General features: G+C 39.6%; 1 protein-coding gene across 1 annotated transcript in view; it reads left to right on the forward strand.

Annotated features, from left to right (window-relative positions):
- Window positions 1–13,944, forward strand: part of ITGA2 (integrin subunit alpha 2) — a 162,065-nt gene extending 148,121 nt beyond the window's left edge. Inside the window, exons 26-30 of the mRNA XM_075589084.1 lie at window positions 1,134–1,238; window positions 1,761–1,874; window positions 4,189–4,278; window positions 9,661–9,777; window positions 10,059–13,944. Of these exons, the coding sequence (XP_075445199.1) occupies window positions 1,134–1,238; window positions 1,761–1,874; window positions 4,189–4,278; window positions 9,661–9,777; window positions 10,059–10,136 (504 nt within the window). The 3' untranslated portion in view covers window positions 10,137–13,944. The remainder of the gene's footprint in view (window positions 1–1,133; window positions 1,239–1,760; window positions 1,875–4,188; window positions 4,279–9,660; window positions 9,778–10,058) is intronic.
- Window positions 13,945–16,967: the final 3,023 nt, after the last annotated feature.

Raw genomic sequence — 16,967 nt, forward strand, 5'->3', positions numbered from 1 at the left:
CATGATAACATTGGAGGGACAAGTTCTCATGTGTTTTTGTGTGTTTGATAATGTGAGTGTGTGTGTGTGTGTGTAGTTGTATGCTGAAGAGAGTGTATATGTATGAGTTTCTGCATTTGTGTGCTAAGGTGAGTGTGTGCGTATGAGTGTATATTTGTGTGCTGTAGTTTAATGTATATGTGTATAGGGCACCACAGTATGTTTGTGTGATGGTGATTTGATTTCCTTGCACTACTGCCATCATAGTGATTGCCGGTAATGTGAGCGAAAGTGCCATTGTGTTTTTGTGATTTTGTCCGAGTGTCCCTCTGTAGCCTTTGGAAATGTTGGGAGTTACTGTATGGTTCAGTGATCAAAACACCTCCAACACAAGTATTACTGTATTATCATTATTTATACTATGCCAACAAAAGGAAAAATAACTGTGAGAACCATCCACCTTTTCCTGTTGCAGGATCCAGAGGAGTTATTCATTAAACTGTGTTTGTGCAGATCTGGGCACTATCACAACAAAATGTAATTGGAATTCAATTAAGTGGGTTATTCATAAAGCTGTGAGAGTGCTGATCACCGCTTTTATGAAGAACTCCCTAATCTCCTATAACACTTCTTTCCACTTACCTTTCTCTAAAAATATTTTCAAGTAGCCTTGCTGTCCTACTGTACTGTGGAAGACATCTGCAGTGGCAGTCAAAGTGCAAACACCTCACAGAAATAGTATCTACTTCTACTGGCACAATGCATAATGGAGAGCAGGCTTGGCCAGCACACTCATGCAGTACAATTTATTTCAAGCCCCTTCAACATATAAGGGATTCATAATAGTAATTGTTGTTGTTGTGTGTTCTTGTATAGCTCTGCTACTTTTACTTATTGCTTTACAGAGACACATTATAGACACAGTCCCTGCCCCGTAGAGCTTACAATCTATGTTTTTTGTGCCTCAGGCACAGGGAGATAAAGTGTCTTGCCCAAGGTCACAAGGAGCCGACAATGGGAATTCAACCAAGTTTCCCTGCTTCAAACTCACTGCCAGAGTCGGTGTCTTTGCTCTCTCGATCTAGATCTTTGTTGAGAGGCAAGCAATGATATATATATATATATGGTATTTTTTTATTGTATTCCTTTATTAGGACAAGGGAGTCACGTGTGAAGCCAAAATAAATCCACTTATGATAGGAAAAAAACCATATTCAGTATTATTCAAAGAAGAGAACTTTAAGAATGTACAAAAATTGGTAAGATCATTTTATTATTTTCTGTCACCAAACAAGGGGAGTTATGTTTTAGTTAGCCAGTGGGGTAATTAAACAGGTTATTACAGTTGATGATATATTTGTTCCTAAAACAACATTTTCAGTTCTAATACACTGTATACTGTAGATTGTTGAAAGTAATAGTAGGGATACAAAATAAACACAAACACGAACTGTACAAAATGATGGTATTCTTGCTGTTAAATTAAGGATTTATTATATTAAGAAGAAATACTTGTTTGTTACAGTAATATGTTTGTTACAGTATTATGTACATTTAGTTAATAAATGACAAATTAGAACTTGCAAAAGGAGTATGTTATTTTTGCAGTAGAATCAAACCGATGTTCAAATTTAAGCAGCTAAAATATTGGTTTGAGCCTAGATATCTTTGACTCAAAACATCTTTTTTTATCATTAGCATGGCTAAAATATTATTCAATATATTCGTTTATATATGCTATTTTCAAACAATAGTATAATTTTTTTCCCTACCTTTTAAAGAATTGTGATACTGCAATATGTGGCACAGTTAAATGTTGGTTCAAAGATCTGCAGCTGAAAGAAGAGTACTTTGTTAATGTGTCTACCAGAATCTGGAACGGGACTTTCGCAGCTGTAAGTATGGCACTAAACTCCTGATCACTTTACCCTTAGAACAGAGAGTAATATGTCCTTCAGATGTAGGAGATTGTCAGCATACTTTTACTTACTTATGATTTATGTCATTATAACTTTATTACAGCTGTAGTTGACGTGTGCCAGCGAGGGCAATAGCGTGTGTGCCCTGCCCATTGTCCCGCACGGCTAGTGCTTTGAGAATGACGGTTGCTCACTCAGACGAGTTGTGTATGTTCCACTGTAATGCACCAGAGGGAGCAATAATGGCTGCTACATCTCTATAGGCTAAAAAAATGTTTGGTGCTGATGTTCATAACAATTTCACCTACAGTTTTAGTCATATTTCAGTTACAGAACAATTCTCTTTGCATTTCATTTTAATGATCTATTGGCTGGTAAATATATCGTTTTTTTTATTACCTAGTAATAATATGTATACTATAGTATATTCACCAACAATAGGCGTAACAGCATGTTTTTTTATATTAAAATAATTAAAATGAGAAATTAGTCATGACCAACTATGGCTCAGTGATTCATACTTATTGATCATTAAGTACATTATTTAGTATATTGTCTGTTTCATTCTCGAGTTTTTGCTTTGTGTGTCTCCAAGTATAATAGTAATAATTGCAAGACTATTCTTAAACAATTGGATACTGTCTGAAAGAGATTTCATCTGGTACTGTACATGAATGCCCAAAAGGGTAGGTAGTTGAGGTCGTTTTGGGCGTCCTTTATATTACCACTGCTGTTGCTGATATTCAGCATTAGGAGAGGTGCCTTAAGGCAGGGGTGTGCAAAGTTTCTGCGCTGCGCCCCAATGCCTGGCAGCCCCAGCGCTCACGCTCGCTCTCCTCCACTCCCCAACGACTCTGCGTCAAATGACGCTGCGGGCCATGTAACGTCACGTGACTCCCGCAGTATCATTTGATCAGCATCGTCATGGCGATGCATCACATCACATGACCTCGCGTCTGACGCGTCGCCGAAGAGCCGGTAAAAGAAGTTGCAGAGGCCTCATGCCTCCCCCTGCATGTAATTTAAATGCCTTGGGGAAGACTCTGTAACCGCCGCGCCACCCCATGAAAATCTTTCATCCCCCCTTTTTGCACACCCCTGTCTTAAGGCATTGAACAAGCAGAATTTTATTCTGAGACAAGAAAACGAAAAATATTTGCTTGGGGCTCTACCATTTCATTGTGCTGTCCCTTCTGTGGCCAAATTGAACTAATGGCAGAAACGTGTATAAGGGGGGTAAATCTGGGTAATTTATGCCTTTAAAAGAATGAGAAAGTTCTAAGTACATTGTGAAGCTGAAACATGGGGGGTTTGATTTCCTGTTGCCAATACTTTAGTCGTTGTGCTGAACTAGAGCATGCACAGCTAAAGCCTTCCCCCCCCCCCCCCCCCCCGCCCCCCCCAGCCCCCCCAGCCCCCCCAGCCCCCCCAGCACTCTCATCAGTATTTGCCCTTTGACATGGTGGAATAAGGGTAGAAGAAACACTTGATTTAAAACCACTCCTGCATTCAGTATGTCTCCACTGAAAATGAAAACTTGTGTAGTTTCCAAAGAAACCAAATCTTTCCTTTTTTTTATTTTTTTAAAGCCATAGGGGATTGTACCTTTAAGCACAATTTAAGTCTAGAAATCGGAAATGCTGTATATTAATAACTAAAAAGACCACTTATGAACACATTCACATCTCAGACAAGTCTGAAACCCTGTCTTTCCCTATTATCTCTTAGCATACACTGTTTCAGGGATTCTGGGTAATGGCATGAAAATGAGCACTGACAGTGAGTCACCCTTTACTTCTTGTTCATTTTAACATGGACCCCAATGAGCTTATTATACCTGTTGTATTGCACAGCTGTAAATTACTACTAACTTTACTGCAGGAAGTGAAAGCGCAGAGTAGAAAACACTTTCCAAGCAAATTCAGTAAGGTTTGTGATCGGTAAACTCCAGCATACATACAGTGGCGGTCGCCATCAACCTCGTGCGGTCGTTTCAACGCGATTTTTAAAACCGTGGGCAGATGCGGCATGTTCCGTCCGTTTTAGGCGCCGCGGGCGTTTTCCTTGTTTAGCGCTATTAGCCCTGTCTAGCCATGAATGCGGCTGAACATGGCAAAGTGCGTGACATACGGAAAACATCCCCGAAAAAATTTGGGGATGTAGGAGAATAAAAGGGGCCGCAACAGTATGAGCTAGTGCAGTGGCTAGAACAAAGGACTTTGGACTCATTCAGTGCTGTGGGATTTGCAATGCAATGATTTGCTGAACTTTTTTTTCCATTTTCTTTTAGTCAACGTTCCAGGCATTAGAGTTGACAGCAAGTGCAACACTTGAAACAGTTAACCCTGAAATATTTGTGATCAAAAACAACAACGTAATGGTGAGTATTATTCATATAAAATAAAGTTCTTACTGCAATTACTCATAGAATGAGCTTAAGATTTTTAGAACCAAAACCCCCAAAATTGTTTAGAACCAGTTACCAGGACATCAGTCTGCTCTATTGCAGTATAATGAATACCGCCTTACACCTTCAGAGAAAATGGGGCAATGGGATAAAAGTGGAGAACAAGGGACAAAGGGATGCAAAGGTAGAGGCAGCGGGGTGCAGATATAGAGAGGTAGAAAGACAAAGATCAAATTTGGTGATAATACAGAGTTATTTCCAGCTATTTTAAATAGTTTCCTAGGTTAAAAAAAATATGTTACCTACTGTAGGTAGTAAGAGTTTTTTTGGTGCACAGTGTGCATATTTTCCAGCTCTGTCCATGTTGCATTACTGTCTCCATCTCAGGAATTTGCAGGCATATCAAGATATTTAAATATAGGAAAACCCTGAAAGTTGTTATTCTTATTTAGCCTGTAGACACATTACTGAAAGGGTGAGTTTCAATTGTTTAGACTGTACTTAGCAGCAACACATTATGTATTACTAAATGGCTACATTTACAAGGTTGTATTCATTTTTATGTATTCGTTTGTATAACATTGCAGAGTAAATGAGTACTTCAGTAGTATTAGGTGATGCCTTTTTATTTGGACTATCAATAGATATTAGAAGACAAGCTTTCGAGAGTTCTCCTCTCTTCCTCAGGTCAGGAATACTGATTTACAGAGATTCCATGAGTTTAACATACTGTAGATGTAAAAATAGAAAAACAAGATAGCCATCTAAGGCAGATGATGAAGAGAAGGAATAAACAGACAGGGCAATAAATGGATGAAGGGGACAGTGGGACACAGGTACATACTGTACATCCATCAGCAGTGTGCAAGGGGGTAGGGATGGGGGGGGGGGAAGAGGGCGTTAATTACAAAATTCACAGAGAGGCAGGGAGAAACATTACAAACAATGATGGTACTGTAGTTGGTTAAAAAAAAACATATCAGCATTAAGTCCTCCTGTTTTAGTGTTAAAGTGTATTGGCATTTTGAGTTAAAATGTTTTCTATTATTGAATGCTTTTAAACATTCCATTGAGGATGTTTATGTTTAAATCATTTATGGCAGGGGTGCACAAACTGGGGGGCGCACAGTCCTTTTGGGGGGGGCACAATCTAGTTTCTAGTCTTGACGTAACGGTGGGGCGAGAAGGTGCTTGGCGTATACCGATTGTGAGGGAGTTTCACAGGTAAAGGGCAGTGAGGGAATTTTTTTTTAAAGCAAGAGAGAGCAGTAGAGGTGAAAGGGAGACCGTTATGAGCAAAGTGCAGGAGATGAGCAGGGGCATATCGAGAAATCAAAGCTGATACTGTATGTAGGAAGGAGCAGATGAGTGGAGAGCATTGAAGGTAAAGAGGAGAACTTTGTAGGTCATGACATTTGATGGGAAGCCAGGAGAGAGATTTAAGGAGGAGGATATTAGCAGAGACGGTTGTGGGAGAAAGTGAAAATATTTTAGCAGCAGAATTTTGGATAGATGGCAAAGGAAAATGTTTTGAGGCAGTGAGGCCTGTCAGCAATATGTTACAATAATCCAGTTGGGAGAGGATAATGGCATGCATTTTAGCAGTAGATCGATAGGGGAAAGGGCAGTAAATGTTATGGAGGAAGAAGCAGCCCATTTTAGCTATGGTGTGAATGTGAATAGAAAAGGAAAAGGAGGAATTCAATGTCACGTTTAGGCCGCGTCCATAGTAGAACGCGCTAGCTTCTACGCTTCCTCCTCCTGGTGTCGCGCTTCAACTACAAACGTGTTTGTATTGCGAAGTACCGCTCTCCCTGTAGCGCATGCGCGTGCGCACTATGTTCATATGTATTGGCGTTTAGTGTTTGTTTCGGCCCCGTATCCTGCACAATGGACAAAGCCTTAGGCAACGTGCTTTGGCGACCGGATAGATGGTAGTAAATGTACGAAGCATACAAGGTTATATTCATTTTAATTTACCTCATTTGCATATGATTGAAGAATGACTGCAGCAAATGTATATAAATAGCATAATTAGCACAATATCAATTAAGTGAAACCGGCAGAATAATTAACTTACTCATTACATGGCATTCAGTATATTTTTGCATTCATCAGAAAGAAATATTCAGACTAACACACTAATTGCACTGGGAAAATGTATTTCACTGGCATACTTTTGGGGTGTAGTCATGCATCTTGTATGTGGATTGTGCAACCTCATGAGGAAATATATCAAGTTCTCATGATATACACTGTACATCTTAACAAAAACAGAAAGGCCAGCGCAACATACAAAAGGACACAACATAGTACAATACTTCAGTGCTTATTTGCTCATGAGTAAAGGTCATTAAGTTAAACCCTTTGGCCAAAAGGTTATAAGCCTGCAGCCACTTCACAGCATGAACAATCTGCAGGTCCTAACACTACCTGGCACAATTCTCATGTACCTCTCTTTTCTGCTGGAGGGAGAAAGACCATCCTGGGTCTGTGATTCACAGGATCATGATAAAAACTGCTAATTGGAAAGTGGGGCGGGGCGAGTTTTAAACCATGGAGAGGGGGGCCATACCTCCAACAACTACAGTTGTGTAACCCATCAAGATCCAGAACCCCCAAACCCACCCTCACATCATATATACAGTATATATATTAGTGTACACTCTACATCTTGATGCACAGGAATATTTTCTGCGCTACAGGGAGAGCGGTACTTTGCAATACAAACAAGTTTGTATTTGAAGCGCGGCGCTGGGAGGAAGCGCGGAAGCTAGCGCGTTCTACTATGGACGCGGCCTAAGTGTGACATTGAATTCCTCTGTAACCCTTATTCCCCCCCCCCCGCTAGACTCATCTGACATATCTAGGGTGTGTGGGGGCGGATTACATGTACTGGGTGGTGCGTACCTGTGTGGAACAGGAGGGCCTGAGTCTCCCGCGGTGGTGTGGGGGATAACAGGACCTGGCTTCTGGGGTAGTAGCCTCCATGCTTTCAGTGGTGGTGCAGCGCCTCCATCCTCTATACCTTCCCAGAGTATGGGGTAGGACCCGTATAGAAGAGTGACCCCTGGTCCCAGCGTGGATGCTCCAGAATCACACAACAGTCTTTAGTAAAAAGGTAATGTCTCTCTTTATTGGTCCGAACAGCGCCCGGCAGAAGTAGCGACAAGCAGCTACAACAACAACAGCAATGTCCTCAAATCGCACGACCCTCCACTCTGTACAGGTCTTTACTCCTCTCCTTCCCTCCAAGTGTGCACTCCGACAGGATGGACTGTGCTGGGGCCTTAATACCCCAGTGCCCACCTCAGAGGGTATCCTCTGGGTGGGGGATGGATTCTCCCCATCACCCCAGCATCAGGGTGAGGGGCATTGGTCCACCTGAACTCAGCTTGTTCTTCAATTGTCATAGGCCAGAGTTCTCTCTCTTGCTTGCTCCCAGGACGGAGCTAGGTATATTCCTCTCACTCCCAGGACAGACTCCAGAGTCCACTCCCTCATAGACTCCAAAATAGACAGACTGTCACTTACAGGAATGGGCTGCTAAATAGGCTTAGCCCCACCCCTCATGATGTCAACAGGACCTCCCCTCTGGCTCATGCCTGCAACAGAGTCAGGGGCCTGCATCTATCACTCAGGGCAGGGCTTGAAGGGGGGAAAACCCATGATTACTACTGGTGCCTGCCCCTAACAGGACTTAACACAGTAGGAGGAAGATATGTATAGCCTGTGCTGTTTACAGGGGGCTACACCTCTTATGCTTGTCTATATCAAATATGATATAATGGATTACCAAATTTCTGATGTTTGCCAAAGACAGCCAATGAAGTTTACACCATTTAAGATCTAGCAAATATTTTTCACGCAGGAAGAACTCAGGAATAGTTCAATAAAGTTTGATATAATATAGTACATTGGGTGGCCAACCCAGTCCTCAAGGGCAACCAACAGGTCAGGTTTTAAGAAAAAACCTGCTTCAGCACAGATGGCTCAATCAGCTGAAAACTTGACTTGTTCGTGACCCTTGAGGACTGGAGTTGGCCACCGCCAATATAGATATGGGCGAATCTGCCAAAATCTGTTTAGCTGAATTTCCCGAGCTTTCTATTCAAAATCCATTCCGCAGTGTAAAATCAGTTGGCAAATTATTCCAGTTTCAATCCATGCAGATTACTCAAAAAAACTGCAATTGGATACAATCCGCTGGTGGATTTTACCAATCCAATCCATGGATTCCGTAATCTGCGCATTGATTGCTGAATACAGACCAAAGGAACCCAGCGATCTGTCCCCAAAAATTGCCCATCTCTAAGTACATCTAATAATATACTGTAGCATGAAGTCATGGGATTTAAAGCAAAATGCCTTTAGTGAAAGGGACAGCCACGGCTTTCCTGGGCATTGCAACGAGTGGTCCATTACTTCCGAATTGGACCACCAGCAGTGAAGATTTCCCCCTGCAAGTGGAAGCCACAGCTGGGATCCACAGTTTACACTGGCAGAGACAAGATTACGTGTGGCTAGACATTGAAATACACGTCATATAATATATACATTGTATGTTATGTATAGAATAATACAGTTTACCAAATTGCTACAAATGCAGCGGCCGTTATTCGAACAAATCACGGCGCCGTTTTTGTGTGCGCTGCTGTAACGCCGCCAATCGCCCCAGGCACATGTGTTTATCGCGGTTGCTTTGTTTGAATTTCATGGATTGTGTGCAATTAAATGCAATGAAATTAATGAATTGTAATGTGTACAGTATTGTGCTACTGTGCTCATTTCAGGTATTTAAAAGCCAGAACACTAAAATGCCATTTTCTGCACTCGCGTCTTAAGGCGGTACGGTTGGAAGAAATCGCGCCGCCGTGACATGGGTATTCTGAGGTATACACAGCGTGAAGTGTTTCAATAACGGCCGCTGCATCTGTATTTCTCATACCAATAGACTTCTACATTTTACTACAGGTGCTCCGACGAGTTTTCTAAAATTTGCCTTGGAAAATCTGGGGCTATAACCAACAAGATCCAGGTACATGCTGGGTACATGCTGCAAACATTTCAGTGGCATTTCTGAAGAGACTAATGGCCCATCGGATTAACACAGCAGGGGTCCCTGGCAATCCCATTCAGATTGAATGGGACTGCCAGGGACCCTCGCTGTTAATCCGATGGACCATTAGTCTGTCTGCAAAAATGTTGCAGAATGTACCCGGCATGTACCTGGGTCTTGTTTGTGATTGCCCCAGATTGTTTTAGAATACTCGTCGGCACTTCAGTAAGTGCAAAGAATAATTGATGCAGTTTGATCTTATCATGGTCATCGGATAAATATATATTTTCTTATAGATCGAACTCCAAATATCAAAACCTGATGAAAAATCGGAGGTGCCAATTGGGGTAATAATCGGAAGCGCTATTGCAGGGCTGCTTTTACTTGCTGCTCTGGTTGCTGCTTTGTGGAAGGTATTTGATATGTTTTTTGTTTCTTCTTTACCATATTACTTTAATGTGCTTAGTTTCTTAATTGACATGAGTCGAATCTAGCAATAAGCTTACAAAAGTGAAACATACGCCAATACATCATAGTCAATGAAATAACATTTAGCTAACACTAAACTTGTAGAAATGTCCTTACATACAAACAGACCACATCATTTGATGAATTACTGCTTTAATTTATATGGTTCTACATATCAATATAAAGATGTTACCAGTAATAGTGTGATTTTCGGTATTCTTTCCAGCTTGGTTTCTTCAAAAGAAAATATAAAAAACTTCCGGTAACCGAAGATGAAATTGCTGAGACTACGCAATTGAACTAAGTTCTGCGGGGACACAACTGAATTCACTGATAAGCAGTGCTTTTAGCACTGAAATAACTGATACTGTATTTTTTCCTCTTAGTAATATATTTTGTTTATTCAGATACTGTATGTAAAGGTGATTTTTGTAAAGAAACGTATCCTTTTATAAAACTGCAGGGCAGTATAATTTAGGTTGATATTTGGTCTTTTTTTTTTTTTTTTTTTTTTTTTTTAAACAATTAGCTAAACTAGCTGGTCTGGGGTACTTGCTATACATTTGTGATAAAAATAATTAGCATACACAGAATTGTTTGGCTGATTAACTGTTATAAAAATTTACAGAAGTAGACCTTTTTTATAAGTACAGTTGTACATGATGTTTTTCTTGAATATTCACTTTATTCGTGCATGACAAATCAGCACATGTACTGTAGTACTAGTTAATGATGAGTGAATTCACTTTTTTGTTTTTAGTTTAGTTGTTTGTACTGTAGATGAACTTTTCTCCATGTCATCACTTACTGTAACTTACTACTGTACTTCACACACATTACAATAGTCAGTGCAGCATCTTAAAGTATCAAATCTACAGAGAGAGCCAGTGTTGTCCAGTCACGTTCTAATCATTAGAATATCCTATTTACTTAAATCCCTATTTTGCCCTGTGAAACTCGAACAGCATGCAGTACTCTGCCATTCTTTAAGTTATTTGGCTCTCAGAAAGCCTCAAATGTGATTTGAATACAGGGCTCAATTTATCACTGCAGTAGCAATCGCATGGTTCTGGAGTCAGAATGTCTGCTGTCACTTTATGCCACTATCTGGCAATAATAGATACATTTGTGGAGCAGTGATATTCTACTTGAAATATAATTTAAAATGTTAAAGGAGCCATTCAATTTAGTGAGCCACAAAACCCTCAAAAGCCAATCAGTGTAAATGGCTTCCTTAGATTAAATGACGCTCATAGTAATGCTCTTACTTACCCTGTATCTCGTGATAAAAATGAATATGTATCACTTTTTGGCCTTGATTCACTTACCTCCGATAAATGTGGGTTAACATCGCACTCAGTAAAAAACACAAACATTTCTTCTTGTACCTTAGCTTTATGTATTAACTTTTCTATCGTCATAATATCCGCACATTTCTTTTTTTAATTACATTAAATATTGCAATAAGTAATGAAGTAATTTAACACGATGTTAAAATTAAGTTAAACCGCCGCTTGATGGGTATGTTGTAGAATTTCTTAGAAAACCCTATGGCAGAAAATAATTTAACAGCAAATAACACAAAATGAACACATCCAAATTCAATAATACCCAACTTGTCATCATTATTAGCTCTGACAGAGTGATGGTGAAAACATAGGCGCTAAAAACAATACTAGTGATCACTAATAATAAAGTGAAAATATTTAAACACTAAATATTAAGTGACTTTCAGTGACTAAAATAGTGCAAAAAATAAAGAGATTGATAAAGGTTGTAACTCCCTGCTCAGACCCTCTGGAAGGGACTGTCTTCACTAGTCGCAGATGATCGATATATATTCTCACAACAGGTAGCATGGATTGGTGAAATCGTCTGCATATAGAAGATTTCACCAATCCATGCTACCCGTTGTTGCCCATACACTACTACTATCCTGTGAGTAGGCTGCACAGAAGAGCCAAGATATTCACCACATTCTCCCACATTGAACATAACTGTCTGCACTTAGATTGTTTTTTTGTTGTTTTTCTCCTATATGCTCCCCGTTGGTTGTGAGAATATATATCATTATTAACTCTTTCATATCACTTACATCATGCTGCATAAAAGCATTTCTTCTAGCATTATTTCTAATATTTTATGGAAATTGGTGTTTTAGTTTATATTTTGGCTAAAGTATGATAAGATTGCCCAGATCATAAAAGACCTACAGTAACTTCTATTTTAAAAAAAATTCAACCATGTATTGTGAGCTGCTTTTCGCTTTAAAAATAATGACAGGACCAGTCCCCTTTTTGGGTGATTTTTTTTTTTTTTTTTAATGGAATCAGAGCCAAAGGACATACTGAAGCAGAGCTGCGTTGCTCCTAACTGTGGGAATCTCACTTTTTTTTTTAGATATTTACAATTTTATGTGCTGGTAGAATTCAAGTCAAATCAAAGATAGAGTAACTACTGTGGTCATCCAAAAGAAGGTTGCAATATCATGTTCTAATGACACTGCGGCTTCCTATGGACCTGTTGGAGTGAAGCATGGATGGCAGCCATATTGACTTCTTAAAAGGGACCAAAAGTACTGGGACATAAAAAGTTAAATATCACAAGAAACATGGAGTCCAACAGATAAAAATAGCTTGGTTCAGCTCAAAGAACCTAATTTACCTCCCCACTCTCCCACCCGTTGGTTCCAATATCTGTAAAATAAATAGTAGTAGTAGTAGTAGTAGTAGTGGTGGTTGCTGCTTTAATTAGAAATGAGGACGTGCCTGATCTGGGGCAGGGGTGCTCAACTCCAGTCCTCAAGCCCCTTCAACAGGTCAGGTTTTCAGGATATCCCAGTTTCACCACAGGTGGCTCAATCCTCAGGCTCAATCGGAGGCTGAAGCAGGGACTGATTTAGCCACCTGTGCTGAAGCTGGGATATCCTAAAAACCTGACCTGTTGGTGGCGGGGACTGGAGTTAAGCACCCCTGATCTAGGGTAACCTTGATGGGCAGGTTTACCATACTTTTGCCACAATATGTAACCAAAACCCCAATGTATATAAAATATTAGAAAAGGTTGAAAATGTGCAGGCTTTTATGCAGCATGATATAATGAATAAGAAAGGGGAAAGGTTGTGATAGTACTGTTTGTTAATGAACAAGTTTGCATTAATAACTCAAGCACGTTAAATTTAACTCACACATACCCCATCGCTACAAACATGCATTATTTTATGCAATAACATTTTAAAATGCACCAATAAAAATAACACAATTTCTTTTAACAGCGGAAAAATTTCAGCGTTTAATGAATATAGGAATTTGTCGGGTACACTGGATTCATGCCTGTCAGTTTATGTTTATCTGTTTGACTAACAGCTACTTTACACCATAATTACTTTGCAAAAAAAAAGAGAAAAACAAATGACTTACGGATTTGAAGGCTCACACACTGTATCACCAAACACATCAAAGATTGTATAAACCTTCAAAGCATTTGTTTACCATGAAAATTATGAGTTGTAAAAATGATTTAAACTGTTGTGTATTTTTTTTTATTACACTGTGTCTGTCGGCTACATTTACCCATTAAACATGCCACTGCCACGTTTGTTCTACGCACCCAGGACATTGGTGTGCTAGTGTTAGTGGTTATTGTAAATACAGAACTACAATGCACACATGTAAACAGACACCAATGGGATCTCCAGGCAGACAAATGTTTGGGAGCATTCTTACTGAAAAGATAATTATCCTAATTATTAGTGGTGCTATCTGAGACGCCAGCTTGTTCTGCTACCTATCGAAAAACAACATGGAAAATACTCAACGCAAACAGCTTGAATGTACTCAAAACATTCTGACAGAGATCGAGAAAAACCTTTCAGCTTCCATATGGTTTTTCCAAAATATTTTCATTGCAATATACTGTACTGGAAGTGTCTGTTTTCTTTTTATTTTTTATTATGTGCCTTCATACCTACTGTATGAATATCCATGTGTACATTTACATTTCCTGACGATATATACAGTATATTTATGATTGTGCATTGTGCAGCCGATTTACAAATTCTCTTTACAAAATGCTGATTATCTCAAAAAGTACAAAAAAAAAAAAGAACAAAAGTGACGAAATAGAGGCACTATTGGATTATGCCACAAACAGTAAAACTATTCACTCTTTTTTAATGTTTTGAAAAGCTGGTGTTATTTTAAAACGTGAAATATTCTCATTGGCATACTTGAAAATGTGACCGATATCGACTTAGTGTATGTTTCTGGGTAAAATAAACCATTCAAAGTTGTTCCCCCACAGAGTCACTATTTAGATCTGCAGATTTTTACCTTTGTACATTAGATGGTTCCTATATTTGTCTTTCTCCGGTATGGTCATTCTGATATCTTCATGGAGGACTGTGACTGCAGCCTTAAAATTTCTGCCTGCTGCTGTGATTACTGTATACTGGTCCTCTCAAGACCAAAAGCAGCTGCCGCCCACCCCGAGGAGATCAGACAAAACATTATACTTCATGGACCATCACTTTAAAATCCTTAGGCCCTGGCAGCAATTGTGACTACAAGAGTGCAGTATATTGTATGCTGTAATGCAGTATTCCACATACAAATATGGTAAAGGTATGAAAGGTTGATGAAAATGTAAAGATGAGATGTAAAGGTTGATGAAAATGATGGAACATCCACAAATAAAGTCAAAACTCTAGGCATGAATTGTCTAGGAATGGCAATACATTTTAACCAGTAACAGCTGCAAACTTTAAATATTAACATTAGAACAAATGTTCTATTAAAAGTAATACAGTAATCCACTCTGATCGGGGTATTAATACCTGGCTGGGTGAAATGACCTTGGTTATGCCTCAAGCCTACCAATTCTCTAATGGGGAATTAAAGGCCAGATAATGCCCTGTTCTTTTGGGTTATTGCCTAAGTATTGTATGGCACAGTACATTTTGGGATAACACACCCTATTTACTGACATTAAGTAAATTAGGCCATATTACAGAACCGCTACCAACAATAGAACGTATGCTTTCTCTTTGTCTCCCTAAAATACAGGAACACTATTTGACAACTTGATTAAATACTGTAGCTACTGTACAAATTGCATGAATGCTAAAAAATGATTTATGACATTTCCTTTTGCTAAGAATACTTGAATGCCATTTTTTGTTATTTTGACTAATATTGAGATGAACAATAGTTGATAAAAAAAATTATACATTTATTTTTAAGTATGGGGTTTACATTAGGAAAATATTTTATGTCAATGTACTGTAATGTCATTAAGCAATCTTAAATAAAAATACTTTTTTTATATAGTTCTGAGAAGTCATGTTTTTTGTTTTTATTCTGTACATGTACGAGTTGAAATAAACTCTAAACTTACTGTCCAAGCAGATCAAGCTTTTGAGACTTGAATACATTGCACGGTGAGAAAATAATAAAGTGTTGCAAATATTTCACATTCTACAGTACCTAATGAAAATGAATCTGCAGATATATTATGTATTGGCCATACCACAAAATGAAATTTGTTGATCACACACAATATATCTTTATCATTTGTTTGGCTGGTGAATATTACTGTGTAGGAGTGGAACCACATTAGAAAAACAGTAAACGTGATTCTGTCACTTCTGCCCACTACCTATGGTCACTATATATGGCATTGATTAAGGAACAGAGCAGACAATATAGCTCATTATTCAGTCATGCCGTTTTCTCCTTGTCTTGGAAAGTGTAATCTGCAAACATGAACAACATGCTAAATGGAGGCCTATGGATCCTGGCCCAAAGAGTTTTGTGCATGTAGATAAACTTCCCAAAGAGCTAATTCTACTTGACTGAATATTCACTTAAGAAGCAAGGATTTTATTCACCATGGACTAACATTAATTTCCTTATTCAATATACTGAGAAACTGCTGCCAAAGACTGAGCCACTGATTGAGCCACAGTGCTGAAGCAGGGTTATTCTTAAAACCTGACCTGTTGGTGGCCCTTGAGGGCAATAACAAGGTTTTTCACAGATGTAAGAGTGTGTATTAGAACTACTGAAGCCTCACAGGTCTCTTCTTTAACGTGGACATTGGCAGGCGGCTCTTCTTACTACTGTATGTTTTTTCTAGACATGATGAAGAAAAGACTTGTCATGCTTTCATAGCTTCATACACACTATTCGCGAAAATATAAGGGCACACATTTCATCCAGGAACATAAAAGAAAGTAAAAAACAGCAATAGTGCAACACAGCATAACAATCCGAGACAAATTCAGATTAATCTTTGAATGTTAAACTCATGTGTTCCACGTGACAGTCAGGCAGTGGGGTTATATAGAGCAGGGCTGCGCAAACTATTCGCGCTGTGCCCCCCCACTGCCTACTCCCCCTGGTGCTCGCGCCCCCCTACCTTTTTTTCCGGCATGCGGAGGTCATGTGAAATCACTCCATGACCCTTCAGCGTCATTTGACGCCGTGTTGCCATGGCGACGCATCGCAGAAGACCCGGCTGGTAGCAGGTAAGTAAGTTGCAGAGGCCTCACGCGGCATTTAATTTAAATGCCGTGGGGAATGCGCGGGACCTCGGTAACCGCCCGCAACCCCCCTAGCAATTCTTCCGCCCCTCCCCCCCCCGGGGAGCGCACCCACCCCCCAGTTTCCGCACCGCTGATATAGAGTTTATATCAGTAACCATCTCAGAGACCATCAAGGTAAGTTCTTCACACCACCAGAAGCGATTTCCCAAATGATCAGCAAAGAAGATAGAGGGAGGGGAATCTCACATACAAGAAACAAAGCAAATATAGTGAAGATTTAATTATTAAAAAACACAAAGTAATTAACTTACATACAGTAAGTGTCTTTGAGGTAAGCATTCAGACCACCCTGGGTCAAAACACAGGAACTGGACAGACAGCACTCCCAAACAGCCCTTGATCCTGCTGCATGGCCGATTAGCAGCCACTGGGCTGAGTAATTGGAACCTATTCCAGGCTGAATTCCACAAACGGTGAGAGAATGCCCCCCAAAGTCTCTGTACTGCAAGACTCTGCCCTACACGTTTCGTCTATATTAGACTTCCTCAGGGGCTAATCTAATAGAGTATGGTGTTCCCCTCCCTTTTAACT

Source organism: Ascaphus truei, chromosome 1 (genome assembly GCF_040206685.1).
Source record: "Ascaphus truei isolate aAscTru1 chromosome 1, aAscTru1.hap1, whole genome shotgun sequence".
Lineage (NCBI taxonomy): Eukaryota > Metazoa > Chordata > Amphibia > Anura > Ascaphidae > Ascaphus > Ascaphus truei.